The 27555-nt window shown below is 39.4% G+C and overlaps 1 protein-coding gene across 3 annotated transcripts; it reads right to left on the reverse strand.

The window, feature by feature from the left end:
• Positions 1-3687: 3687 nt before the first annotated feature.
• cpt1ab (carnitine palmitoyltransferase 1Ab (liver)) lies at positions 3688-27544 on the reverse strand. 3 transcript variants are annotated; one of them, XM_004563372.5, is made up of 19 exons: positions 27412-27544; positions 19273-19437; positions 18695-18837; positions 17398-17569; positions 16807-16908; positions 16219-16356; positions 16025-16102; positions 13885-13992; positions 13167-13254; positions 10371-10566; positions 9534-9722; positions 9330-9435; positions 7541-7654; positions 7112-7276; positions 6469-6600; positions 6185-6337; positions 5913-6026; positions 5635-5727; positions 3688-5533 (listed from the first exon to the last, which is right to left on the reverse strand). In XM_004563372.5, the coding sequence occupies exons 2-19, from the start codon at positions 19411-19413 to the stop codon at positions 5447-5449; spliced, it is 2319 nt and encodes a 772-aa protein (XP_004563429.2). In that variant the 5' UTR covers positions 19414-19437; positions 27412-27544; the 3' UTR covers positions 3688-5446. The 3 variants fall into 3 exon arrangements, with proteins under 3 accessions (XP_004563429.2, XP_004563430.2, XP_004563428.2); XM_004563373.4 differs by lacking the exons at positions 13167-13254; positions 27412-27544 and adding exons at positions 12627-12711; positions 22387-22513; XM_004563371.4 differs by lacking the exon at positions 27412-27544 and adding an exon at positions 22387-22513.
• Positions 27545-27555: the final 11 nt, after the last annotated feature.

A 27555-nucleotide genomic window follows, 5' to 3' on the forward strand; every position in this document is an offset into this window, starting at 1 on the left:
TGTCCACTGCCGAAAACACCTACAATGTGAGCATCAACTGGACCCAAAGCAATGGAATAAGGGGGTGTGGACTAACAAATCACATTATGAAATGCTTTGGTAGGGTTCATGTAGGAGTTGCATCACATGATCAGCCAGTTATGGGTGCATTGCATACCTGGGCGATACACGGCACCAGGATGCACTATGGAAACTGTGGCAGTGTGATACTCTTCTAGAAAACCTTGCGTCATGGCATCTATGTGGATGTTACTTTGACACGTTCCACCTACCTCAGCATCGTTGCAGACTTTGATTACAACCTTTCATGGAAACGATATTGCATTCTTCTTTCAGCAGGATAATGCACCCTGACACAAAGCAAAAATGGTTCAAGAATGGTTTGAAGATCACAACAATGACTTTGTGACCCAGATTTCCTATAGTTCAACCCAATGGCTGGACAAACAAGTCCAATCTATGGAGGCCCCAAATCGCAACTTACAGGGCTTAAAGGTGCAAGATACAAGATACCACGCACATCAACTCCAAGGGTCAAGTGGACACCATGCCTCAATAGGTCAGGGCTGTTTTGAAACAAAAGATAAAACAACATCATTTTAGGATAGTGGTCAATAGATTGTTTTTTGTTTGTTTACATGCCAGGGATACTGGGGCATGCTTCAAAACCACAATTAAACATAACAATAATAAATATGTAAAATGAACACATTTTTAATTTCAGAATTCAAATGTATTATTTTTAACAAATATCCTTGTCATCTTGCACACATGTAATCTTATGCTAAGCCCTGATATTAACCCTTTACCCTCTTTCTTCTCCCCATGCCAGCAGGTCTATGTCTATATCTGTGAGCAGATACTGACAAATAACATCTGCGCTAATTCCACGTAAACCTAATAAAAGTTATTTATAACCTTGGCGAGTAGGCGGTGGAAGAGATTCTCAGGGGACTCACATTCAGCCCAGCCTCCGCTGAGCTCCGTTTCCTTACCTTCCTCTCTTGCTGCCACTTGGCTGAGCTCCACCTTGGGGCCCCAGTCCCGGCTCCTTTAGTGCAGTTAGACAGGTGCAGCTGAATGGAGACATTCAGAGTCCCTCCAAGCCGGCCACCGAACTCACCATCTCCGTTTACACCCGCACTTTAAACACTCAGATTCATGTGGCACTTTTTAAAGTCTGGGTGCAGTTCTCAGCCAGATTAAAATTCACAAGACGTTTTAGTATGGCTCCATGGTTTGTGAGGTGATGAAGATGCAGTGTTAGAGACTTGAGAAGACTCTCCTCCAAGGGACAGCAGAGGTTACAGAGTTAATTTCTTTGCTAAACCTTAAAGGAACTTTAATATAAAGTTCCTTATTTTCAGTTACTAGACAGTTGTTTCAAGAATTCAAGTTGTGTGTACAATAAATCAATTTCATATATGTTCAATATTGATCCGTCATTCTAAACAGTGGATTTCCCACCGTCAGTTCCAGTTTAATGCTAATTCACAGAACAATAGTACAGATCCTGCCAGAAATCCTGTGGTCAAAGACATCCACCCTTAAACTAACATTTAGCAGGAGGTCCAATTATTATATTTTTCCTTGGTCAGTGAATCAACATTTAACATTCAACCCAATTAGTTTGGGGCATAACCAAGCCTTATGTAAGTTGTTGAGCAGTGCAGGAAAAACAAATTGTCCTGCCAAAAACCCAAATCATGAATGACACGAATGATCTACATACGGTAGCAGCAATTAGAACAATGTTATTCTCTACTGTTAACAACTGCCAGTGATTACCGCCAGACAAAATGGAATCATCTCTACCCCTGCATGCATAAATAGCTTATAAAACAGGATAGGCAACGCTGGCTCCCCTCTTTTCTTTGAGGGTGTTTTGGCGCAAGTGGCACATGGTGACAAGCAGAGGCCACAGATCTTTCTCAAAGTCTACTTTTAGAAAGTGCAAGTCAAGGTTTTAGGTGTCAGTGTCTGTTCCCGAGTGAATGGCTTTTCCATCTTGCCAATTAGGTAAGCCAGCGGTTAAAGCTTCATGGTTTTGTAATTGATTGAGTGAGGGTCTTGTATTTTGAGCAGAGAAGAAAGTCCTTCTTTCATTTGTTAGAATACTAATCAGATGTTCCTTTATGCACAGGAAGTCTGCACAGACTTTATGCTTTTAAAAAACACTTTTGAAAAAGACAAAGAAGTGGCTTTGAAAGCGAAATCTTTTTTTTTTTAAGGCAGGTGCACAGAGAAAGAAAACCGTCATGTGTAATGACTTCTTGCCTGCCCCTCTTTGGAAATCTGTCACCATGCAATGCCTTTAAATGTCTTCAATTTAATTTAGGTTAATTGTTGAATGCACCCTGAACAGCCTTAGTGGAGGGACTTATTAATACCCTCAGAGACGGAACTGATTCCTGGGTGCCATCCACTTGAGCTCAACCACCTGTCCAGATGGCAGGCTAATGCCATCACCCAGCTTCCTTTTTATTAAGTAAACACTAAGCTAAGGAAGGAAAGATCTCATTTTCACACCAGACCAGTTTCAAGAGGTTTACAAATTGTCAGAACTAAGAAAAGCTGATGAACATAGCTATGACCTTTAGATGCAGATGGGGGTGAGACGGTTGCAGTTAAAGTAAAATGCAAACAAGGGATAAACAATCGTCATGGTGCAAAGTACATGACCTTTGGGCTTAGGGGGATTTTGAAATAGGTTACAAATATATCACTTTAGGAACACATACACTTTTATGACTTTATTTATCCGTGGTCGCTGGAGGATAAAACACAATAACTTTTGGAAATCCCTGAATATGATAACTATTTTTTAATTAGTAGTAGTAGCTTTGATGCACTGCTCTTTCTGTGACCGGTTTCCTCGTTCCAGCAACTTCCAGGAACCGACCTCACCAACCAGCTGAGGAATACACATTTTTCCTGCACTACTAGTGGTGTATGATGTCCAGTATAGAAGACAAGTAAGTAAAACCTTTATGAATGTGTACAGGGTTTACCTCAAAGTACTGCTATGTTTTAGTGCTGTCTAATGGGAGAATTAAAACATTAGCGCTGTTACAGTAATAACAGTAAATATTGATACACTGTATCAAATATGCTCAGAATTTTAATATAGAAATTTAAAAATATAGAAAGTATTTTTCCCACCTGAGTGGGGGAAAAAAAATACTTGCTAAAAATTGGCCTACATTTGAATGTGCTTTTCAATTCGATTTACTGTGATCATGCAGTAAACATTCTTTAGATAAGATGCTTTGTGCCACACTAAGCCTCTAGATTCATTAGTTTCATTAATAAGTAGTACTGGAACAGGTATACTGAATAAAGTGACCCGTGACCGTATGTAGCTGAGTAAATTACACACAACTTCAGAGAGCAACCAACAATAGCACTCACACTACAAAAAGACTAAATACTGAAATAAAAGCTAAACTAAAATGAGCAAATCTACTCCAAAAACTCCTTAAAGCTAAATTATGCTGAGGAATAAATACACAAAGATTATTAGTCTTTATTTTACTTGATTCTAAAAACTGATGCCATGTCTTTGGCCATAAATCGAACAATTCCAATGACTGTTTCGCAGCCTCCACAGTGGCTGTGTGGTGAGTAAAATGCTTTTCTTTGGAGAGATATGTATTAAGCGTAATAAGCAAAAAGGGACACCTCAGAGGTGATGCAGCCATCTGACATTTACTTTATTGTTCAAACATAATTTGGTATATCAGCTGCTTGTCTTTTAACAATTCTTTAAATTAAAGGCAAACATATACAGCTTCATCTTCAAAAACATGCAGCAGTGTAAACATGAGGTCTAGATAAAACTAGTCTGGGATAACAAAACTGTCATGACAAAAGAAAAGGAAGCATTTTGTCCATGTTTTTTCTTAAACCAGCAAAACCTTAACTTAGGGGTCATCATTTGTGACGATCCGCTGTCAAATAACCAAGATGTGTTAAAATACAGAAGCTAAAACCTGAAAAAATAAATATGATGGACTGACAACATATACATTATTTAAAAAATGCATTCCTATACATGACTAGAAACATGCATTTCTTAAAAAATAGCTGAAGAGAAGAAATGATATCCAACTTTACTGAAGAGACCAAAAAACCGACTATGTGATTTTCTTGACTTAAAAACAACAGCTGCAACACTGCTTTGATATAACCAACAATCCGATTGCTCATAAAAGTTTACAGAATTTTTTTGAGGTGACAAAAGGCTGTACGGGTAGTCTGGAGTTCCTAGGTTTGAACGATAGGGTCAGAGATGGAGTGCGCAACAGAGCTAAAGTACAGTTAATTGGCGATTTCCCCCCCTCAACCCCTCACAAAAGAAGTAAAGTCACTGTTGACCTCATGCTGTCAGATTCAATCCAGACGCACACCTCCCTGTCTTACGAACTCTCACTTCAACAGCAAACTTCACGCTATGCTATCTACCATCTCACTGGAATCACATTGGCATTGTACTGCATTTCAACGTCTAGTGTTGCACATTTACATGTTAGCAAAAGCACTTGTTTTCAGTGTTGTAGCCAGCACCCTAGGACACTAGGCCAAGTTAGCAAAACCTGAGTATGAAAACAACGAACAAGAAAAAAATCATGTGCCTTTGTCGCCACTTAATAAGAGTCATAGACGCCAAACCTGAACAAAAACACTGGCTGTGCACTTGGAATAAGAAAAGACAGTAGCAACGTGTTGATATTCAACATTACAGTGATGTAAGGCTCGCTACTCTGATCCAAGCTGAATGTTTATAACTTTTGCAATCACAGACACCTTACTTTACTCCTGTCTGTGTGAAATTACTGGGTATAGCTGCTAAACGTTCAGAATCATCCTCTCTTTAAACCTCACTTTATGAAATAATGGAGAGCACACACAGCATGCAAATTTAATGAAATTCAACATCAAGTTTGCTGCTTTGGTCAGTGCTTCAGGAGCTGCAACTGCAAGACATTAAAGAAACTTAAGGACAAAGCTAACGCATTGGATGGGAACAGAAATAAAGATATTGCACCATCATGCAACTTAAAATGCAATTCAAGTATTTGATGATGCCACTGAACAAGCCTTTAGCTGAAATATGTTAATGCAGATTTGATCTCAGACGCCCTTTCTGCCCTTTTTACATTAGTGGGTCAGTAAGGCACCGGTATGTACAGTCTTGTGAAAAAAAACCAAAACCAACTTTGATCTGTGCATTACCTGTACCCAACACCACCGGTTACTCGCTACGCCTAAATATACAGCTTACATAAGTGCCTTGCAAACGTATTAATGATAATGCTTCCTTTCAATCATCCTTATTTTTGTAACATCAATTAACATAAATATAACCTCTAAACCAACAAGTGACTCTGTACAACCTTTTTTTGAATATATGTTACTCATAGCCTTCCACCAGCAAAGACAGCCATCACTTGGAAGCTTTGTTGTTGAGCTCAAAGAGACCCAGGATGTCCAGCATGGCCTGTCTGATGTTGGTCCCAAAACGATGCGAGTCCTAAAAAAACAAAAGAAGAAAGAAATGCAGAAGATTCCAGTAAGCTTTTTCATTTAAAATGGCCATTAAAGAAGAAAAAAATGGAAAATTAGTGAACTTACAGTTTCTGGGCTTGAGTGTTTGCTGGAGATGTGGAAGTTGATGTGGTTCTCACCAAGAATGATGTAGGAGATGCCATAACCATCATCAGCCACCTTGTGGGCAAAGAAAGCGAGAGAGTAGACTCTGAGCTTATCCCATACACAGTAATACATTTTTATTGCTTTAATATTTCAACTTTTTTTCTAATTTAAGGATTATACAACCTTATGTGTTTTGTTGCAGGAAAACTAACACAAACAGCTGTTAAAGACACTGTGAAAGCTGATGGACAACTTACTGGACCAAAACCACCTCCAGAGGACACATATTCTGGGTGTCTGACCAGATCGAACAGCTCAACCTGCTGCAGAGGAGTCTGGCTGGTGGACAGCTTCCATGGCTCAGACAGGACCTAAATGTAAAGATTTATGAAATCCACAGATTAAGACACATTATTGTATTGGTCGTTCGCTCGTAACTTTTTTCTATGTATGAAAAAGTTTATAAGAGCAATTATGGGCATTATTCGAGTACCTGTAACACACAAAACTTGTGAAAAGAAGCTCATACCTCCTTCAGGAAGGGTGAATCCTCTCCGAGGTATTTGGAAACCACATAGAGGCAGAAAAGGTGGCGATCGATGCCCTGTCCTGTCATTGCCAAACGGTACAAGTTTTGGTGTTTTTCTGCCGCCAGCTTGAGCAACCTGAGACGCTCTTCTCTCTGTAGAAAGAAATACGAAAGGAATAGAAGTGAAATATGACAAATAGTTTAATAACACAATAACAATAATAAAGTGAAAAAACAATAAGTAAAAAAAATCGGTAGCACATAAATGAAAGGAGGGGACTTACTGTCTCATCTCCGACCATGGCACGAACAAAGGCACAAGTCTCCACGGTGCAGGAGCGCACCGTTTCTGTTCGACCTTCCCTGAACATACGAGTCATGGAGGCTTCATAAGTCAGGCAAAACTTCCCTTTGTCCTGTTGAGAGAGTAGAATTACATTTAATTAAATCACGATTAAAAAGAGAAAACATTTTATGTAAATATATTTTTTTATGCATTAACAGTAGAAATGATTACAAAGGCCTGCGGCTTTTAGGAGGTTTATGTATTATTATTAGCTATTAAAATGGTGTGACAAATTAAGAAACATACCACAACTAACGTGCAACACCAATGTTTTGTGTCATATTATTAATTAAAGTGCAACATGAATAATTAAAAATAAAAGTTTTAATTCGCTATTAAATCCACTAAACACTGCTTGACTGCCTACAAATCTATGCTGGCCAGCTAGTTGTGACTGCCCTCTGCTGGAACTTAATTTAATTGCATGCGGCTGGAAAGCACTGGCTTCTGAGAAGTTACATCTACACTTTTAAATATGAGATTGATTTTATAATATTTTCTGTAATATATATATATAAAAAAAACTTATTTCAGATAAGGATATGAACAGGAAAAAAAAATGGTAGGATGCGGGAACTTACTCTGTAATGGGCCAGCTGCAGGGCAATCTGGATGAAGGCATCAGGACTGGTGCGGCATTTCTTAATCAGCCCCTTTCCAAAGTCAGTGAAGGGGATAATGTGACAGTCCACGTCATCTGCCAGAGCTTTGGCTACTGTCAAAGAACTCTCGATGGCCTCCTGGCACTAGAGGAATAAAGGGAACATAACTGCATGTTTTACTCAGACAAAAATATCTATTTATATATATGCATTTTATGAAGAAACGTCAAGATGATTAAATTATTAGATTAGTTTTAGAAGCTATTTAAATCCAAAAAATAACATCCAATAAACAAACATCTATATAGTTAATTACATCCACTCTGGTGTACTTAGCTTATGCTTCCACAAGAGGGAATCCAAGTTCTGCTAATATAAAATTATGGTGTAAAGTAAAAGATTTTCTACCTCAGCAGGGATGGTCCACTGCAGCCTTTGAGGGCCGGGCAGGTTAGGATGGGGCTTCCCAACACAGTGACCATCTTCAGTGTATCCCAGCTTTGGATCCATGGAAAGTACATGCTGCAAGAGAGTCAACACTTTAACTCATCTCACTCAAAAGTTTCTGCTGTTTTTCTTGCAATGTCTTCTTGCAATTTTGCTTCTGTACACCACCACGTACACTAATTTTAAATTAAAAATCCTTTTTAACACTTGGATTAAAAAAAAAAAAAAATCAGTAAATAACTGAATGAGTTACTGAGTCACTTAAGATGCTGTGTTAGGCATTTACTGCAGCAGTAACCTTCAGATGCGGCTTGCATGCTTAAAAGCACGCTCTATTAAGTTGAGATCTACGGCCTGAGATCTACAGTAGTTCACTTCTTGCAGGGTATATTGCCATGGTAACTTATGCTGTGAACTGTTCCAGACCAGCAGGTATGAAATCACCACCTACTGAACAATTTTCTCCAGAAAATAGCGTCACCATTCCTAGAAGTCTCTTGGACAGTGCGGGGAGTGTAGGAGGGTCTAAAGTGTTTCAGTAGTGTCTAAAGTCTGTTTCCCTGATGAGCATCAGTAATAAATTCAGAAGCAGCTTTGTTGGCCACAGTTTTGCAATAGTAATTTGTTTTTCTATAACATATGATCCTAAAAAGGGACATATCAAATTTGCATGTAAACTAAGCCTATGTTTGAATTTTGTTTTCATATTCAAACTTTACTGCCAAACGTCACTGCAGTCTGCAGAGACTCCGTCATCTGGAAGCACTTATTCTTTTATTCACAGCATGTTTAAGTGTGATATAGATTCTCTGCTGGGGATATATATTATATATATGCAGCTTGTGAAGTCTTAATAAAACTTCTGAACAAAGCACAAACTGTGCGTCACATTGTCACAGGAATGTCCATGCATTAATCTGTTGATTTAGAAAATGTTCTTCTGCTTCATTCTAATCTGCTGCCAAGTCTCTTTTACACTACTGGAATTGCAGCTATTGTAGTAAGTTTGTAGGTGACACTCATAGGGATCATTTTCTGTAGAAGAATAATCATATGATTGGTTAGATGCTGCCAGCAGCACCACAAGCTGATAACCAGCTTCATGTGAATGCTTATCCTGATTGCCAAGGCTTAGAGTAAGTGAATCCAGATAACAGAAAGGTATCCTGGGCATGCTGAATTCAGCAGTCAGGTAACCCTGTTCCACTGGCTGCCATACATGTCCATCATAAACTGTTTCTCTCTTTCTCCATACTTCCCATTCTTCCCATCATTCTGGTACAAGTTAAGCTCGGTTTCATCTGTCTACATTTTTTTTCCAGAAATGTGCAGGTCCTTTAGATGTTTTATGACGTACAAGTATAACTTGACCTTGTTCTTAAGTATAACAAGTGCACTTTTTGCAAATCCTCTGCATTTACCTTCATGAAGGCATCTTTAGATGGTAGATTTTAACAATTTTAACAATAACACGTCTACCTCCTGACTTGGCTGTACTGGTTGTCTTTAGTAGTCGTCCAGGTGTTTTGGTGTTGCTCACCACTAAATTACTCATTTACTAAGACATGAATGCATCAGACTGTTGGTTTGGTTACTTTTAACGTTTTTGCTCTGATTCTTTTGATCTGTAGTGGTGCAGAGTTAAAATGACAAAACTTGTGCCTAAATATTTACGGCTTTAACTATATAATATTTCTTGTGATATTACGAGATACCGCATTTACTTTTTTCCACAAAACCAGTGACTTACCTCCCACAGATGGCCAACAATCGGAGCATCTGCCCAGGAATGCTCTGCATTCAGTCCCATCGTACCATTCTTGTAAACTATCATATTAAAGGACTTATCAAACCACCTGAAGGGTTACAAAATATTATTAGGTTAATTTGCAAACAGGTTAATGCCACAAACCTACTGAAAATTGGCCATAAAATCTATAAAGTTTATCTCCACCTGTCGTAGCATTTTCCATGGAGCAGGGACTTGGCATAAATGTCCAGAGACTTGACTGGGTTTTTTGCATCGTAGCGCTGCTCTGTATCATCGAGGGTGAGGAAGAAGGCTGCCTTTTCTACAGCATCCAGAGACTGCTTGTTCTTTCCACGGCTGAAGAACATCTCACGGGCCTTTGCCCACGGTGTCCTAACAAGGTAAAAACAAAAAATATGTTCAAAAAGTAAAGCATAGACATAACTGCATGAGTGTAAAATATGTTCTTTTAATCTTTCTAACAGAAAGCATATAAAAGCTGGAGCTAAGTGTCATTTTACATAAATACGCGTACATTTTTCTTTGTCAGTATGAGAAAACTGTGAGCCGTCAACACCACACTCTTTATTACTCCGTAAAAATGTATTTTACTAAGCTTTTAGAAAATGCTTGTGAAATCGCTTTTAATTAAATTGCTTTTTAATTACAGCTGCACTTCAAACAAAACAAGTTAGTGGTTAATCTTGTTGCCATGCTTGAAATATGATACATGCCCAGGCCCATATTATTAGCCTATTTTAACATGACTTTGATGTCTCTTTGATTTCAGGTTTATTTTCTTTATTTCAAATAGCAATTTGCAATCACATTTTTAATTTCTTAAAATATATCTTTCAAAATAAAGTTTAAGTTCTACCAGGAGTTTTTGAAGAATACCAAACTCACTGATTCAGCCTATGACCACTGTAAATGTCCACGCATTGCCTACATTGCTGTACTTCCTGTCATGCTACAGATTAAAAAGTAAAATTGTGTGGCCTCATCAATCCTGGCTCCAGCTTATTCTGCAATGATACCCACCTATCCCCTGCAGTGAGTGCTGCTAGTCTCTCCTCTCCTGGCAAGGGCTCCGACTTGTCTGCCAAGATCCTCTCCATCTGCTGCTCGATCTCCCGTGGCAACAGCAGCCGGCCATCATAAAACATCCACACCTTGAAGTAACGTCCCTTATGGTACACAACTATGTGTTTGCTCTCATTCACGTGCTGAAGGGTGTCTAGTGGAGAAAGAACAATGACAGGAAGAGAGAAAACAGGAAAACAAGAAAGACAGATGAAGAAAATCTGTGGTTGTGGGGGAGAAGGGTATATTTATATTTGTACATGTGTTGTGTTTTTTCTTTTTAAATAAAAGAACTTGCATACCACACATCATGTGGGTGACTTGTGTGTATAATCAGAAATGCATGTTGTTTAATGCCAACATCTTTGTGAAAAAGGAGAAATAACTATAGAAATATCAAATATCAAGTGGATGTTGCATTATTTTATTTCTGGTAGCAATACAGATGTTAGTGAACAGTAATTTGCCCCAGAAGTAAAAAGATGTGATATCCAGTTTTCTTTTAAAAGAAAAACATAATTCATTTACACAATACAAAAACTAAGGCGGGTTGAAATGAGGAGTGCAGCAAGTGGGATGAAAAAGGGAAGGACTGGGAACAAGAATGTAGTTGGGAACACAATGCTTGTTTGAACAACAATGTGAACAAATGTGGGAAGCCAGTTTCAAAGCTTTACTTGCATAATCTCATTGCTACTGTGTTATTTTACTACAAATTTGGAGCTTGAGCACTCAAACAAGCAATGTACTTGGTACTGGTAGGATAAAGGGAAACAAATACTTACACCAAGAACAAGCCAAATAATAATATTTAGCCTACTGTAGTTTCTTATAGTAAGGACCTCCATCAGTATGAGTATTCTGGGCCCAGTATACCACAGGGCTGAATTGGAAAGCCGTTCTAATCACTGCAGCAACTCAGATCTTTCTGCTTACAAAGACACTGAATACAACTTATTTTATTAAATTTATTTTTAAAAGCACACTACATTTTTCTGTTTTTTAAATGCCTTCAGTCTAAAAAGGTAGCGTTAAATACCTTCTGCTGGGTCCCATGTGGCTGCTAAGCAACACAATTTATTATTATTGTATATTTATTATTGTCTTGGCCTCGAGTCTTTCAGGTTTGAGTTTTTAAACTTAACTGCTCGTAATCTTGATTAGAGGATTTTTACCTCTTCTAAGAAGCTTATATTTTTTGTAGTAGTTGCGTGCACGTCATTGTGCCTGTAAACACGGCACCTCAAAATTTTGGAATGAATCAAAGTAAACACTTGCTGATTTTCACTGCTTTACTTTACTTCTTAAATTACGTTTAAAAAGAATAATTTTATGTATTACAGAAATTCAATCTACAAGGCCAGAACAATGTAATCTGATCCATTTTTTTATAAAGTTTCCAATTAAGTCATTTTAAAAACAGGTAAAGTCATGTACTTTAAAACAAATGAATACATCCCACTGTTTTTGACAGCATTGTTTTAGTTAATTGCAGTTTGCAGGATTTTTTATTAATGTATAGCTCTCTTTGGGTCCTGACACAGCAAAAAAAAAAAACAGTTATTTTCATATTTATTTTCTAACTGCACTGTCATGAATTTTAACATTTAACATGCAAACTAAGAGTAGACTCTGAGATGTAGCTCTTGTGTTTTTTTGCACTTTCTATGACCATTGCACGTTCTTATCTTGGGGTTAATTTGCTGAGGCATCCCTTCTTGGGAAGACTGTGAGACTGTGTTAACACACAGCAGAATATTCCAGACCAGCAAGCAGAAAGAAAACAACAAGTTCTAAATTTATACAGGTGATCACACTTGTTAATGACAAATTAATCACATTTGATTAACTGCACCTGTCTACTACTAACTCCTTTAATTCCTATGGCAGCAGTAACAGTGTACTTAATGTTTTCCAGGACTGTGAAAACATTCTTATAATTCTTTCGTAAACTGTGTATTATAGTAAATACATATTCTGCATATTTTATTTGCATGAAAAATATACTTCTTTTATTTATTTATCTAAGACTGTTTGTCTTCTAAAACTTATGAACTATATTTCAGTGACATGCAAATTAGTCCTAGAATGTGCACACAGCAGCACACATGCATTATCAATTCATAGAGGTCAGACTTCCAACTCAAACTGATGGACAAATGTCCTGAGGAAAAGTACAGTTGGAGTAGAGGAGGCGCCAGCTAAAGACTCTACCTGTTTCTACACCTGGGACACGAGTCGTGTTGAACATATGCTCGTATTGGGCTGAGCACATGGGAATAGTGTGTAGGAGCATGAGCTGAAAAGCAAAAGGGGAGAGTCAAACACAAAGAGATGACAAACTAATTTACTAAAATCCCAGAGAGAGCCGCAGCAGACACACACCTACATGACCAGGAGACTGGATGAAGTGCAGTGGGAGTGATGAGGATTGGTTTGATAAGCAAGGTTTCCAGGGAAAGAGACATGAGCGGAGTCCAGAAACCAGTGGCTTACTATCTCAAATACACCAGCAAAGCCCTGATGCAACAGTATTTTTTAAGAGAAATTTGAAAGCTTTTAGAATATTGTGACATAATGTATCACCTAAACAAATGTGAACATTCCTATGTATTAAAGCCAATAACAGCACAGGGCTGTGCTGATGAGAACGAGTATAGTAATCAGGGTTTCCAAAGGCTATTGCAATGAACATGACCAGGGTCACAGGGGAGAGGGGGGAGAGGGCACGATGGAGACGTGCCCTCCTCTTACCTGTCTCCAAACCGGGGATGCGGGAGGTGTTAAACATTCTCTCCCACTGAGCTGAACACAGAGGAACCTTGTTCGCCAGCAAGTATATCTAACGCAGCGTCCGGCACAAAACAGTAAAACAGAGACAATCGAGTGTGAGTCTGTAACAGAGCTAGCTCATGCAATGGTCTTTGCATAAATGCATACAGTTGGATTTGGTGAAAGGTAAGTGGGCATTTTCACAACATATTTTGCTATTGTGCAAGTGTAAGAATTTGCACTTAGGCATCATGCAGCTTGGTGAAGGCAAGGGGCTGACGGGGATGCAGGAATAAATGGCACTGGGGTGGGTTAGTTTCTTTACTAAGCTTTTAGAAAATGCCTGTGATATTGCATTGTTGGTAATTACAACTGCACTTCAAACAAGCAAGCAGAAAGCACAGTGCATGGTTAGTTACGGTGAGCTGAGGGTGACAGAGTATAAATATAATAATTCGTGAGACTGTGGATAACAAACTTACATCAAAGCACACAAGAAATGGTCGTTAAAAGATAAGCAGCTTTTCAATGTAAACTTAAAAGGAAAACACACTGAGATAATACCTATTAATCAGTAAAGTATGAGTTAAATATTTACATGGAGCCAGTGTGAATGAGTAGGAAATTTATATTACAACTATGTACGCTTCACATAGTTCAACAAATCATTAAATGTCAAACAGAGGAGCTCTGTACTCACAGGTTTGATCTGAGCTCTGTCCAGTTTTCTCCTGTACAGCATGATAGAATGAATGGCGTTACCTGCCCTGGCAGCCTGGACGGAGGTCGGGAACACGTACAGGAAATCCTGGAGAAACAGAGATGATCAATAAGAAGTTCTCACATCTTCCTACAGCTTGTGAGGCAACAGAAACATAATAACTACCACTTAAGCTGCACATTTAACCTGTGCATTAAAAAAGTCAGATTGTTGCTTTGTTTTAACTGAATCTTTGTTCATCGTTGGTAAACACAAATGTGTGACCAGTTTTGAAGGTGCACTCAATGTGGAGTGAGGTGTGTACCGTAGTGCAGTGAATCCTGTGCTAAATTCTTGGCATTGTTATTGTTGTAGTTCCACCGATAGATCACACTAAGCAAGTTGCCAACGTCTTATCTAAAGCTGTGCACTTGTACTTTTGATAGCTGATTAATTTATTGAGTAATATGTTGTTCTAAATATTACAACAATACCATAAACATTTGCAGCTCTGTTTTGTTTTAACCTGTTGTAGCACCATTAGTCTTTCAAATATGTAAGCCTAAAGACTGAGATGGCTCATCTGGGAACAGGGACAGTATAGAAACTCCTTCCTTCTTGCTCTCTTACTCACAAGAGAATAATCTACACATCTGACAATTTTTTTTCACTAGATGCCTTTCGTTTCCAACACTTTCAGCAATTTGCGCTTCGACTTGTCTCAAACCACAGACTTTTCGAGATGTTAGCCGAATGTGTTATCCACTAAACTATACATCTGGCAGCACGTGTGGTTTTAATTTTTGGACACACTGGAGTTGTGACTTAATTAAGAGGATGAGTTGTTTACTATGTCAGATGATGAGAAAATGTGTCTTTTATGTCAATTTACACTTTGCCTATTCATACTGTATTGTCTTAAAAAAGAAAATCCAAAGAAAATGATCTTAGGTGTGATCTAGATTGTACAACTCAGTCTGCAAACTGGTCTTTGAACTTGAAGTCTGCAGCTAGCTTAAATCAAACCTCAGATAATGTGTTGTTCTTACAACAGGTAAAAGCTAGAATTGATACAAATGCAATCTGGCCTTTGATTCATTGTAGTTATTTTGGTCAAAGACAATTTGCATAGAGTATAAAGAGGGTTTGTAAGCAAGAGCATGGATCCATTTTTGTTCCGGTTTTAGTGACAGATTTACGATTAACAACTGCACACAACTGACACATTTGCAGTGTCCTGACTTTGTCACTGATCCAGGTAAAAAAATGGGAGGTTTAGATTTATGCAGACACTGCGGCCAGTCAACCCATCCACAAAGTACAGATGCTGTAATTAGGTGATTGGCTGCCAGGATTCTGAAGACTTGACGTCTTTAACTCCAAGACTACAAGACTTCAGCTATAACTTGCCCTGAGAAATTATAATAAAGTATATTATTACTCGTGGACACACGAGGGTTAATGTTGCAGAATGCATATCATTAGGGTACATAGAAAGATTTCAAGTTATTAAACACTAAGTTACAAATTAGATTATGTGTGTAGCACAGAAATACTCTCATTCAAAAGCCAAATATGAAAATCGAAGTTAAAGGAAGACAGTTGAGTTACATTTTAGACAGTTCACACGTAGAAACAAACTGAAAGTGTTCGTTCCATTCATTCAAAATCATAAACTCAGAGGTCGTAGTTTTTTGTTATTTGTGCTGTTCTTATCCAGTATATATATATAGTAGCAATAAATAAATTAGTCTCAAATGTTGAGTTTCGTTTTGCAGATAGTGCCGTGAAGCTGCTCGAGTGTTTGCGTTACAGTTTTTTTTCTTTTACAACATTGTGTAACAAGTATGTCACAAGATAACTGCTGATTACTCTGCAAAACTTAAAGATCACACACAAAGAGTTAATAATTAAAAGGCTAAAAGGGTTTGTATGCAATTCACAACCATCCACGCTTTTGGGGGTCAAAGTGGTGATAAACGGGTCACGTTAAAATGAAAACTGCTCAAATTGGAGCTTTTGGGATTTAGCCAGGTGTCAGGGAAAAAAATAAAAACCCACACACAAAATGCCTTCAAACACTCAGACCATCATGAGGAGACTACCTCACTATTACCTAACGGAGGTGGAGTTGCCTTACCATGGCATAATAGTTACTGTTCACCATGATAGGTCCACGGCCTCTCAGGTAAATATACTCTTCCCACCAGTCACTGACCTGTGACAGGCAGAGAGAAGGGGGGGAACAAACAGAAGTTTTCAATGCATTGCTTTTCAGGGTAAGACTGACCTAAGAATCATGACAGTGTGAAAAGTCAGAGAAGAGGAACTCACATAGTTGGACGCCCACCAGGACTTGAGTTTAAGGTACCACTGCAGCCTCGGACCCAGATTCTTCTCAAAGTCTTGAGTCAGGCCTTTCATTCGTTCAAACTGCTGATCATCCATCAGTGGGCGCACTGACTCCAAGTACTGAAAACACCAGAAAAATCAAGGTAAGAAAGAGTGAAGCAAAGAGTATCTGACTTAACAAAGAGCACAAAGGGCAGGGGGAAAAAAAGGAGCACACAGTGTCTTCTCAGACAGACAATCACAGGCAAGAAGATCACTTTCCAGTCACTGCCCTGCACCACAGAGTCAAAGCCTGAGGGAATGTGTAAATGAAGTTAAATCAGTACCTTTAAGGCTTTTTTGTTTACATGCAGTTCCAGTATATTGCATGTTTGGTTTTTTTTTTTGTTTGGTTTTTTTTGAGGGGGGGGGGGGGGGGGGGGGGGGGGGGGGGGTAATCTTAACTGGTATCCTCAATGAAAACCTAGAAGTTTTTTGCTCTTCAAAATGCAACTTTGGTGCCAGTCCAAAGCCTAGCACCTTTATCAGCATGATCATCAATGTAGATAAAAACACCAGATAAGAAATTACCCTTTTGCAGGTGTCCTTGATAGAAGGAACAGGTAGTCGTGGCAGAGAGTTCTGGAAACTGTACAGCATTGGTTTCCGGCCAGAGAACACCTTCACTAGAACCTGGATAAGCAGAGAGATAAGGCAGTTTGAAGTGATGTTTTGCTTCACCTGGAAACCAGCAAGGTACGAGGCAAAGTCCAAAGACATAACCAGCAGTAAATAACAAGATGACACAAGTAGCACTTTGAGTATGGCCTCCACAAGATTTGCATTGTATCTCTGCCTGGACCTAATTGTCATAGCAAGTGACTAATTTTTGAACCTTAATAGCATTATAATTTAGCAATAATTACCTGCTGTTTAGAACTCATCTTATAAGTAAAACAAGCACACATGATTATAATAATGTTTAAAATATAGTATAAAACCTCAGCCCTGTTTAATGTAGAACATTTTATTCAGCATATGACCAGTGAAGACACTCACAAGTGCTTAATAACACTGTTGCAAAAACAGCATTGTTTATTCAAGGCAATAAGGTCAATCTCTATGACATTCTACCAATTAGCTCCTCTTCAGTGACTGGAACAATGGAGCACATTATCTCACCATCCAAATGCGACTCGACCAGGACAAGGAGCCATGACGTTCTCCCATCCATCCATGCCATGACAGCAAGGACTTGAGGACAGTCCTCATAATCATTATTATGGTAACCCACAGGCTCGTGCCCACTAGAATTCCTCCGACTATCCTCTGGCTGTCTGTGGACATATATCGGCTGTGGACAGAGAACGAAACAGGAGGAAGGACAATATAATGTTAAAAATTTAACTGCAGAGTGGACACAAATTATGGTTTTGCTTAATAGGGCTTTACAAGACTAAGTATGTTTTTGTAAGTTAGTAATCTAACTGAAGAATAAGTAAAGTGCTATGATGTTCAAAGTCATTGTATAAACAATTAATTATCAACCTTGGCCAAATGAGCAATCTAAGACTGCACTACACTACAACAGCGTAGTGAAAACATGGGGCAATTACTGTCACACAGCTACTTCCTGACTTGGCGATGTCCAAAGTCAGCAAAGACAGACTGACTCATGACTGATAAATGATGTATGTTATTTGCTCTGATAGGAGGACTAAAACATTTTGATGAATTTACTGTCAGCAGTAAAGTCCTAAACCGCTGTTATGTAGTGTAGCCAAGGTTAATGAGGACAGATCTGATCATGCAGTAGATTTTTCTGTATTTGTAACTTAAAGGTTTCAAACATTTTAACACCAACAGGTTGTACTTGTTACTAAAACAAAAAAGAAGGTTCCAGTACTCTTAATATTTCAGACATTCTTCAATAAATTAAAAAAAAAAAAACAAAAAAAAAAACACTATCAAAGAACAGCCGACTTGACTTGAGAGCACTGTGGATAAGAAAAACATTAAAGGCTTTGCGTGTTCAAGACATGGTTGCACAGTATTACTAAACATGATCAACATTGTTGGCAAATTATAAAATCAGTTGTGGCAGGTAGCTGGAAGAAAATGTGTAGCAAACAGACTAGTTTACAGACTCATGTAACACACAGACCTGTATGAAGCATGCGCATTATTGCAAATGTTGTAACATCTTTAAGTATGAGTCAAACACACTCCATTGCCAACGCATTTGGCAAAATACCTGCTTCCAGCCAAACAACACCTAGCTAATTCCCACTGCATTTGTTTACCTGCTTTCTCACTTATCATTGTGCCACTATGTAAAGAAATGCGCATGGTAGTTAGGGTTATACTTAGAAACAATCTACTTTAGAAAACACTAATAAAAGTTATTATTTTTTAATAGGAAAAAAAATGTACAAAAAGCCATATAATACCAGGATATCACCTCGTGGGATCAGCTTACCTGATGGGCATATGCTGACCCAGCTTGGTAAACAGCCCCAAAGATGGATCCAGCTGTTTAAATTTATTGTAAGCCATGTAGGACCCAACCACTATGGAGAACCCAGCTGGGCTGCCCGGGTACACACCAGTCATTATCCCATTCTGTGGAAATGCAAGTCAAATTGGGGATTAAAGAGGTCATATAGGGCCAAGGAGATAAAATTAAATTACTTCATAACATGTTATCATGAGTCATGAGGATACATGTGACAAATCATTAATTACATACATGAAACAAAAGAGGAATGTGTGAAAATGCTAGCAGGTCTTTGGGTTTGAGTCATTCACTATGGCGGTGTGTAAACAGATAACTAGGCCAAAGGCTAGGACACAAAGAACGGGCAGGAATGTTAGTGTCACAGCTGACTGTTTGTGTGAGAGTCTATGACCTTCTAGTGTGAGCAACCTAATAAACAACAAAGAATTACTTGGGATCTTGTAATGTTAAATAGAAAAGAGCTGTAATGTTGTGTGCATAGCCATTACTATACATAAAACCTCTGAACTTTGCTCTTTGGTTATTTTAATGCCTCCCACCTTGAAGCGAACAAATCTTTTCTTCCAGGAGTGGATGCCAGAGAGGTAGACTTGGCGAAGAGCCTCATGAGACAGGTGTAGATCAATGCCTTCAGGGGTGACTGTGAACTGAAAGGCCACCGCCTGGTGCGCTTCTGCCATGGTGGCTACTGATGTACAGGGTCACTGAGGACAGTAAGAGCAAACAGTAATATTAGCAAAGTGAGAGTTTGAATAAAGTTTATGCCAAAGATTTAAGGACCATGTCAATCAACAACTGATCCAAATCTTCATTCTTGTTCCTACAAACTCTTCTTCACACAGCTAAACACAGATAGTAACTTCAAGAGTGGTTACACACTACAAGGTTCAACACAGCGTGTTGATCTCTAGACAAGGCTGTGAATGATTGGTGTAAGCCAAATATCAGAACTATCCCTCAGCTTCTATCAGTGTCTTGAAAGCATTTGTCCAACACTGCCGATTATCTACCATTTTTAGATGTAATCTGTTTATCTGCAGGGAATCAGCCACAGGGTTAAAAGGGTTGCTGCTGGACTTCTAAAACAGTTGAATGCAGTTTCACTGACACCTGCACAGTCACTCACACAATCTAGGTTTAAAGGCAAAACTAGTGCTAGTTTTAAATGTGGAGCAGTTGTGCACAAGCACAAAGCAATCCATCTGTCATGTGAGGAAGCACCGACACAAATATTTTTAAAAACCCACTTCAAAAATAGAAATTGTGACTAAAGCACAAATCATTTTTAATTATTATTATTACTTTTTTGCATTAGAAAGAATTCACAATGGGCACTGCTCTCAGCTTGGTAAGGATCATAAAAAACTGTGTATCCCTTTTAGCAACTGTTGTGATTGGATTAGCGTCCTTCACAAAATGAAAGTCATGTGTATGTTTTTAACTAAACAGGCTCCTGCAAACTGAGATCAGAGGCCACACACAGGTGGGTGACCCCTTACAAATGTCTGAACTCTGAACTGGTTATACTGGTAGTCCAACATAACTGATGTTTGGCATGAGGCCTGTCTTGTTTTAAAACCGTCAACCCTAGTCAAGATATGGCTGCATAAATAAATAAAGTAAATCTTTTCAGCTACCATAATTATCTACCCCACCCATTCGTTTTGGAAAAATTTGAAACTAACTTGTCTCAGTAAAAGGCAACACTGGGAAGTAACCTTGATCAAAGCAATGTCTGGTCTATTGTATTTGAACAAGTGGGTCTTCCAGCTTACTTACTATAAAAGACTCCATTGTAGTTTGTATATTTATGAGGCAACCAAGAAAACAATTAACATGATGCTTTTTTATGAACAAATGAGAACCAGTTGCTAGCGCCCTGGATATATATTTTTATTTAGATTTAATTGTTTCTTGCTACAAACAGAAAGCAACTGAATTAAAAATGCTTTATTGGCTTAGAAGAAACATGAATGAACTTGACAAGCTGTGCACAAATTCTGTTATATTTTAAACATAGTTTATAAGACTTCCTCAAATAATTCTTCTAATACACAGATCATCTGCTTTGTCATAAATTTACCATGGAATAAACCTGAAAATGACTAGCATGATTCAGGTTTTACAGATTCAGAAGAAAATTAATGAAGCCCTTATTTCCAAAGAGATGTCTCTCTGCAAAGACCATCTTCTTTTAAAGGATTTCTATCTTTTTTCCTTTTTTTGTTACAGGGTCCACTTTTATTTCATTCAATGAGAGCACTCTGAAAGCAGTACACGTCGCTTCTTCCACTCCTCTGAAGGAACAGCATCCACAGAGCAGCGTTTCAGCAGCCAGTCCCCTCCCCCCAGCTACTTTCCAACATCACATGATCCACCCTGTGCTGCAGAAACTAGGGGAAAGGTCGCAGCACAGCGCCGCTTAGATGCCGCGTAAAACTGGCAACACAGTACTCAAGAATCGTCCTGTGCCACCCAGCACAGTCAAATGTGGTAACAAAGGAGCCACTGAAAACATAGCCTTTGCTGTGGATGTCGTATAACCGGCGATAAACATTTAGGTCTTTGCAACCATTGCAACTAGCCCTTGTCTTTATGCAGTTACTGTACTACTGTCTGCATTATCATTATGGCTGCAAACACCACACTCACCCCATAAAACCAACTGTCATTACCGAACACTTACAGGCTCATAAGCTAGGCCCACATATGCCGGTTACATTTGTAAAATTATATCAAATATCCTCCCACGTGGTCTAAGTGAAATTAGGTCACCAGTGTGTAACCTGGACATAAACACAGTACGTGTTATTTATTTATAATAACAAATAATTAACCCTCCCGGTCCTATAAATTGTGTTTTATTGTAGTTTATGAATGTAAACACGCTCCTACAACAAGGACACCACAAGCCAGCTTTTGCTGACCTTCACAGGTAGGTGACATTTATACCCACACCCTTCACTACATGTGTCCTCTGGTGCAATCAAATAATTTGCTCTCTAAGGTTCACGTCCGCGTTACTCTACATTACAGTTACATGCGTTTTATAATGCGATGGCCACTAAAAGGCCTTTATTTGGACTTTTGCCGACATAAATGTTAGGAACAAGAACATAGGAATCACCAGGGGAGTCTAACATGAGAAGCAATATCAAAAACAAAGAAAGAAAGAAAAGTCATGACAGGTGAAATGTTTATATTCATACAGATATGCAGTAGAGGCCTCTTTGACATGCATTCCCATGACCTGCTGTTAAAATAGCTTTGAGTGCAATGGACCGTTTCAGTGGTTTAGGCAGGATGCTTACATTGAAGTTGATCTCTGGTTTCTGTAGGCCAAGCTGCCACACAGAAAACCTGCAGCTGCGTGAGTGGGTGAGGGAAATGGCCTGAACGCCATGCAAACACCTCACAGCTCCACACACTACGCCGACAAGGTACTGCAACAAATTGACAGTCACGGATTTCACTTGTCTAGCCTGTAATATTTCCCCCCGTAGCGCACGTAGCTCTGCATTTTCCCCAACTAATTCCAAAGGAGCACAGAAGAGAGACGGAGAAAGAAAACAGTGTCATGAGAGGCCGCTACGCACTAAGAAAAAGAAAATACGCACAAAGCTTTGTTGTCAGCGTGGAAGAGCAAAACTTACAGTTGTGAGGAGGATGTGACTCTGGCTGGCTGTCGGCAGGAACTGCTAACGTTTAACACTCCTTATGAATGAGAGCGCAGACTTGTATACACGGACTGCCCATTTTGCTACGTCACATATCTCAATTTTCGGCGGCCTCCATATATAAAGGTGGTTAAAACAGCGCCCCCCTGAGGACTCCCGCTCTAAAATTCAAATTCAAATTTTTATTTGTCACGTACACAGTCATACACAGTACGATATGTAGTGAAATGCTTGGACAACTGCTCGTGACCTAAAGAAAACAAAAAAGGAAAAGGCTATGAATAAGAAAGGAAATAAATATGAAAAATTAAAAAGGGTAAATTTAACTAGGAAGGAATCAAATATAAATTAAGGTTAAAAATGAAATAACTGTACAACACAAATTAGAATGAAGGGTAAATTTAACTGGGAAGAATAAGATAAAGATAAATATATAAATTAAAGTTGAAAATAAAATAACTGTACAACAAAATACACAATACACAATATAGAACTATATAAGAATGTATGAAGAAATCTAAATATAAATAAATATATACACAATAACAGCAGCTGTACAAGTATTAACCGGAAATGAAGAATATAGTGACCAGTGTTGTGCAAAACCAAAGTCCAGAAAGTCCAGTGTGTGTGTAAGAACCATATGTGTGGGTCAGTACTGTGTGGTGGTGTGATTAAGAGACCGTATCGCCTGCGGGAAGAAGCTCCTCCTCAGTCTCTCTGTGTTGGTCTTCAGGGAGCGGAATCGCTTTCCTGACCTCAACAGAGAGAACAGTCTGTTGTTGGGATGGCTGAGGTCCTTCACGATCTTCCTGGCCTTGGTCCGGCACCGCCTGCTGTAGATTGAGTGCAGGTCAGGGAGCTCGGAGCGGATGGTGCGCTCAGCTGACCGCACAACCCTCTGTAGAGCTCGTCTGTCCTGCATGGTGCTGTTCCCGAACCAGGTTAAGATGTTTCCCGCCAGGATGCTCTCTATGGTGCACGAGTAAAAGTTCCTGAGCACCTTGGAGGGCAGTTGGAAGTCTCTCAAGCGTCTGAGGTGGTAGAGACGCTGTCGGGCCTTTTTCACCACGGTGTTGATGTGACAGGACCATGACAGGTCCTGCGTGATGTGAACTCCGAGGTATTTGAAGCTGTCCACTCTCTCCACTGGGCACTCGTTGATGACGGGGGTCTGGTAGTTCCTCTCCTGCTTAGTGCTGAAGTCCACTATCAGCTCCTTTGTCTTACTGACGTTTAGAAGGAGGTTGTTCCTCTGGCACCAGTTCTCCAGATTCCTAATCTCCTTCAGGTAGGCCGTCTCGTTGTTATCAGAGATCAGGCCCACCACGACAGTGTCGTCAGCAAACTTGATGATGGTGGTGGAGCTGGTAGTGGCCACACAGTCATATGTGTACAAAGAGTACAGCAGGGGGCTCAGAACACACCCCTGGGGGGCTCCAGTGCTGAGAGTGGTGGAGGCTGAGACATGTCCGCCCATCCTTACTGCCTGTGGTCTGCCAGTTAGGAAGTTGGAGATCCACTGACACATAGATGAGCTGAGTCCCAGATGCTCCAGCTTGGTGGTGAGTGTGGAGGGAATTATGGTATTAAATGCAGAGCTGTAGAATATGAAGAGCATTTTAACATAATTCCCCCTTCCTTCTAGTGTCCGAGTAAGTGATGTGTGGAGGAGATGAGAGATGGCATTGTCTGTGGAACGATTTGGACGGTAAGCGAACTGTAGTGGGTCCAGTGTGTCTGGTAGTGAAGAAATGATGAAGTCTCTGACCAGGCGTTCAAAGCACTTCATCACTACTGAGGTGAGGGCTACAGGGCGATAGTCATTGAGAGAAGCAGGGTGGGGTTTCTTCGGGACAGGAACAATGATGGACTCTTTGAAGCATGTGGGGATCACCGACTGAGATAAAGAGATGTTGAATATCTCAGTGAACACAGGAGCTAGCTGGTATGCGCAGTCTCTTAGGATACGACCTGGGATGCCGTCTGGTCCTGCTGCTTTCCTGGTGTTCACTCTCTTGAAGGCTCTCCTTACTTCATGCTCGGAGATGACGAGCACGTTTCCGGTGCTGGCAGTATCTTCCTGTCTGCAGCCCTTAGCGCCGCTAACACTAGCATTGTTGGAGACCTTAGCTGCAGCCTCGAAGCGAGCATAGAAAGTGTTCAGCTCGTCTGCCAGAGTCACGGCCGCGTTCGTCATACCGGTTGTTGGTGCTTTATAGTCCGTTACTGTCCTCTACAGAAACTATGACAGCTGGTAACCTGTGCAAAGACATTACGCTGGAGATGGGATCCGTGACACCATGACCATGCCATAAGAGAAGAGCTCTGATTTCAGCTTTTGAATGAGTGTTTGGGGTGCAGAAGATGGAATTTGCCCTTGATGGTGAGGTGGGTGGAGTTCTTCATTATTGATCTTTGAGCTGGTTAGTTTATGATCATCCTCAAAATGAAAATTTGCCCTGGTCATGTAAGCTACTTTTCTTTAAACGTGTCAGGAAATCAAACTCCATTCCTCCATGAAGTTTGTAGGTCAAAGAGGCTCTTTACTCAATATCTCTCAACTAACAATGTTATTCCATTCACTGCTCCACACTGGGAACGCCACTTGTATCTACGAGTTCATTGTTTGTTCTTGGCAAGCTTCAATGCCCCACACTGATATCCAATACATGGAATGAGGAGATAATGTTGGGGAAAGTGTATGTTTGATAGAAATAAACTGCTTTCTTCAGTTCTCAGTGTACTGATAGCTGATAATGAATTTATGTTAAGCCACCCACTGTTTGTATAGGTGACAAGGTGGATGGGTTGTTTTGTTGGATAAAGCATTGGCAGTAGTTGGGGCACTGTCTTAAACAGACTCATTACTGTTGTTCCTGGTGGAAAAGCCATGTCCATCACAGGTTTGAATGTAGCTTCTGCTGCTGAGCTATTTATTCAAACTAAAATATAAAGAGATATGCATCATCAGGTAACAGCAGGAGGTGTGTCTTGATGCTCTGCCACCCTTCTCCTTGTTGGATCAGCCCATTTAGATTTGAAATTTTGATGTCACAGTGAAAAATGTCAAATATCCTTTGTTTTTATTCTACTCAAGTCCAGGAAAATTTTAGTGCATGCTCGTATTTGCTTTGGGCAGTGAGTGCAGCAAAGTTGTTGGTAGAAAGGTAAAGCTGGTGCCCTATATAGTAGGCCTGCACATAGTTAAAAAGGGAAAAAATAAAGAAGAACACCAAGACTAGACTACCAAAAAGCTGCACCATGTTAAAGGGATTATAATCTGTTTTTGTCATTTTTAATTTTTAATTTGTTAGTGTGCTTAGAGTTATTTTACAGTCTAAAGAACTATTTCTGCTTTGACCTCAACTGCATCAGAGTCTGCTTACTGACCAGCTCCGAAGGACATGAAGCAACTGCAATCTATAATGTTTCTGCCATTGTGTCACAGTTGTTGAAAAGTTTTCTGTCTGGAAGAAATTTGTGTTTTTACTGCTGCCAAACATTGCCATCTCTGACACTTTGTCCAGAGCTCACTATTGCTGAAGTTCTGCTCTGATGTTCCATCAACAAAGGCTTTGTTTTGGTATGCTTCTAATACATGTCAACTGATGTAATCTTGGACTTAACCAGCTGCAAAAGTCATTATAAACCTTTTTTGGGATTCTCTTGGAAACTTCTTTTTACATTTTGCATTTGGGCATCCTGGAATTATTAATTTGTTCTTTCAGATAGCTTAGAAATAAACATTTAAGCATTAAATATAAAAATTCCTCCCTTGAATCATATATCCACAACATTTTTGAGAGGCCATATTGTGAGGCATTGTTTGACCACAGATCTAAATAATTAAATTTCCATCTATTACTTTTCTTATTTATCCTTAACCTCCTAAGACCCAAACTCTTCCACAGCATGCATTTTTAATTTCTCTTTGATATTTGGGCATTTTGGGGCCAATGTAAAAACAAAGAATTACCAGATTTTTTTTTACCTTATTTTTGTTTTTAAGAAAAATAAGAGCCACATATGAGGATATTCGTTTAGAATTTTGATAGAACAGTAGCAGTATAATGTCCTTGTAAGTGGATATCAGGCCCATGTAGAGCAAAATTGAGTATTTTAGTCTAAATAACCCAAAATGTGATGTCTGCATATGTGGACGCCAGGTCCTAGGAGGTTAAAAAAATAAATCTGGAAGTACCCCTGTCGAAGTACCCTTCAGTATTGGCATTGGATCCATCAAAGTGTGAGTGTTAAATAAAATTGCTTAGTTATTGATAAAAAAAAAAACACTGTATGAACATGAGTGTGAGACTTGAAGTATAAACCGCTTTGCATGTTCAAATTAAATAGAAAGGCACTATACAAGTGCCAGTCCATTTACTATATACTTGAATATTGAGTTGCAAAGCACAAAGAAATAAGGAACACCACTGAGAAGATTCATGAATGAAGTCAAGAAGAGTTGGTGTGACAGAAGAGGATATGGACAGGGTGAGATGGAGACTGGTGCTGCTTTTTATCACCATAGCAACAATTCCAAAAAAGTGCATCAGCCGAAGGAGGGAAAAAATAAAATCCCTGATCACTGAGCATTTCTTAGAAGATCAAATGTCTGCTTGTCTAAATATGTAAAAACCCAAACCTTATTTATGGGATGCAGCTCAGCTTTCAGTATCACCTGCATAGCTACTGTTTATCCAACAGAGGGCGCAATATGACTTTTTTTGGACAGAGTTTCTCACATTCATTTTCCTAGATCTTTTTAAGTCAAATACTCTACAAACTCTCTAAGAACACCAGTGCGTTAAGATGCATTATTGTTATAGCCTTCCTTAGCGCTTCCATCATTCGTCTCTGACAACTCAGTACGCAAGCTCAGTACGCGAGCTGGGGAGATTTCCGCTCTGAACGCGCAGGACATGAACGCAATATGAGGGAAACGACGCAAGAGCTCCCTTGTTGACATTTTGTATACACTTAAAATCGACAGCCTACCGTGTGCTCGCCTTTACGTTCCTCCGTGCAAACACGAAAAACACGTCCAAACTTTGGATTCACGGAGACGTAAGGATCCCACGGCTGCTCATGCGCGTGCGTCATACGCTGTCACTGGTGTGGAGCCTGTCAGACAGCTGCAGC

The sequence above is a fragment of the Maylandia zebra genome, linkage group LG7, assembly GCF_041146795.1.
Source record: "Maylandia zebra isolate NMK-2024a linkage group LG7, Mzebra_GT3a, whole genome shotgun sequence".
Lineage (NCBI taxonomy): Eukaryota > Metazoa > Chordata > Actinopteri > Cichliformes > Cichlidae > Maylandia > Maylandia zebra.

Excerpts from the sequence above, each read along its gene's own strand:
- cpt1ab (XM_004563372.5), bottom strand. The coding sequence starts at position 19,413 with ATGGCAGAAGCGCACCAGGCGGTGGCCTTTCAGTTCACAGTCACCCCT. Across the intron at positions 13,255-13,884 it reads ACAGAGCTCAGATCAAACCT|ATATACTTGCTGGCGAACAA; the intron begins GTGAGTACAGAG and ends ACGCTGCGTTAG. Across the intron at positions 6,338-6,468 it reads CCATGGTCGGAGATGAGACA|AGAGAAGAGCGTCTCAGGTT; the intron begins GTAAGTCCCCTC and ends TTCTTTCTACAG.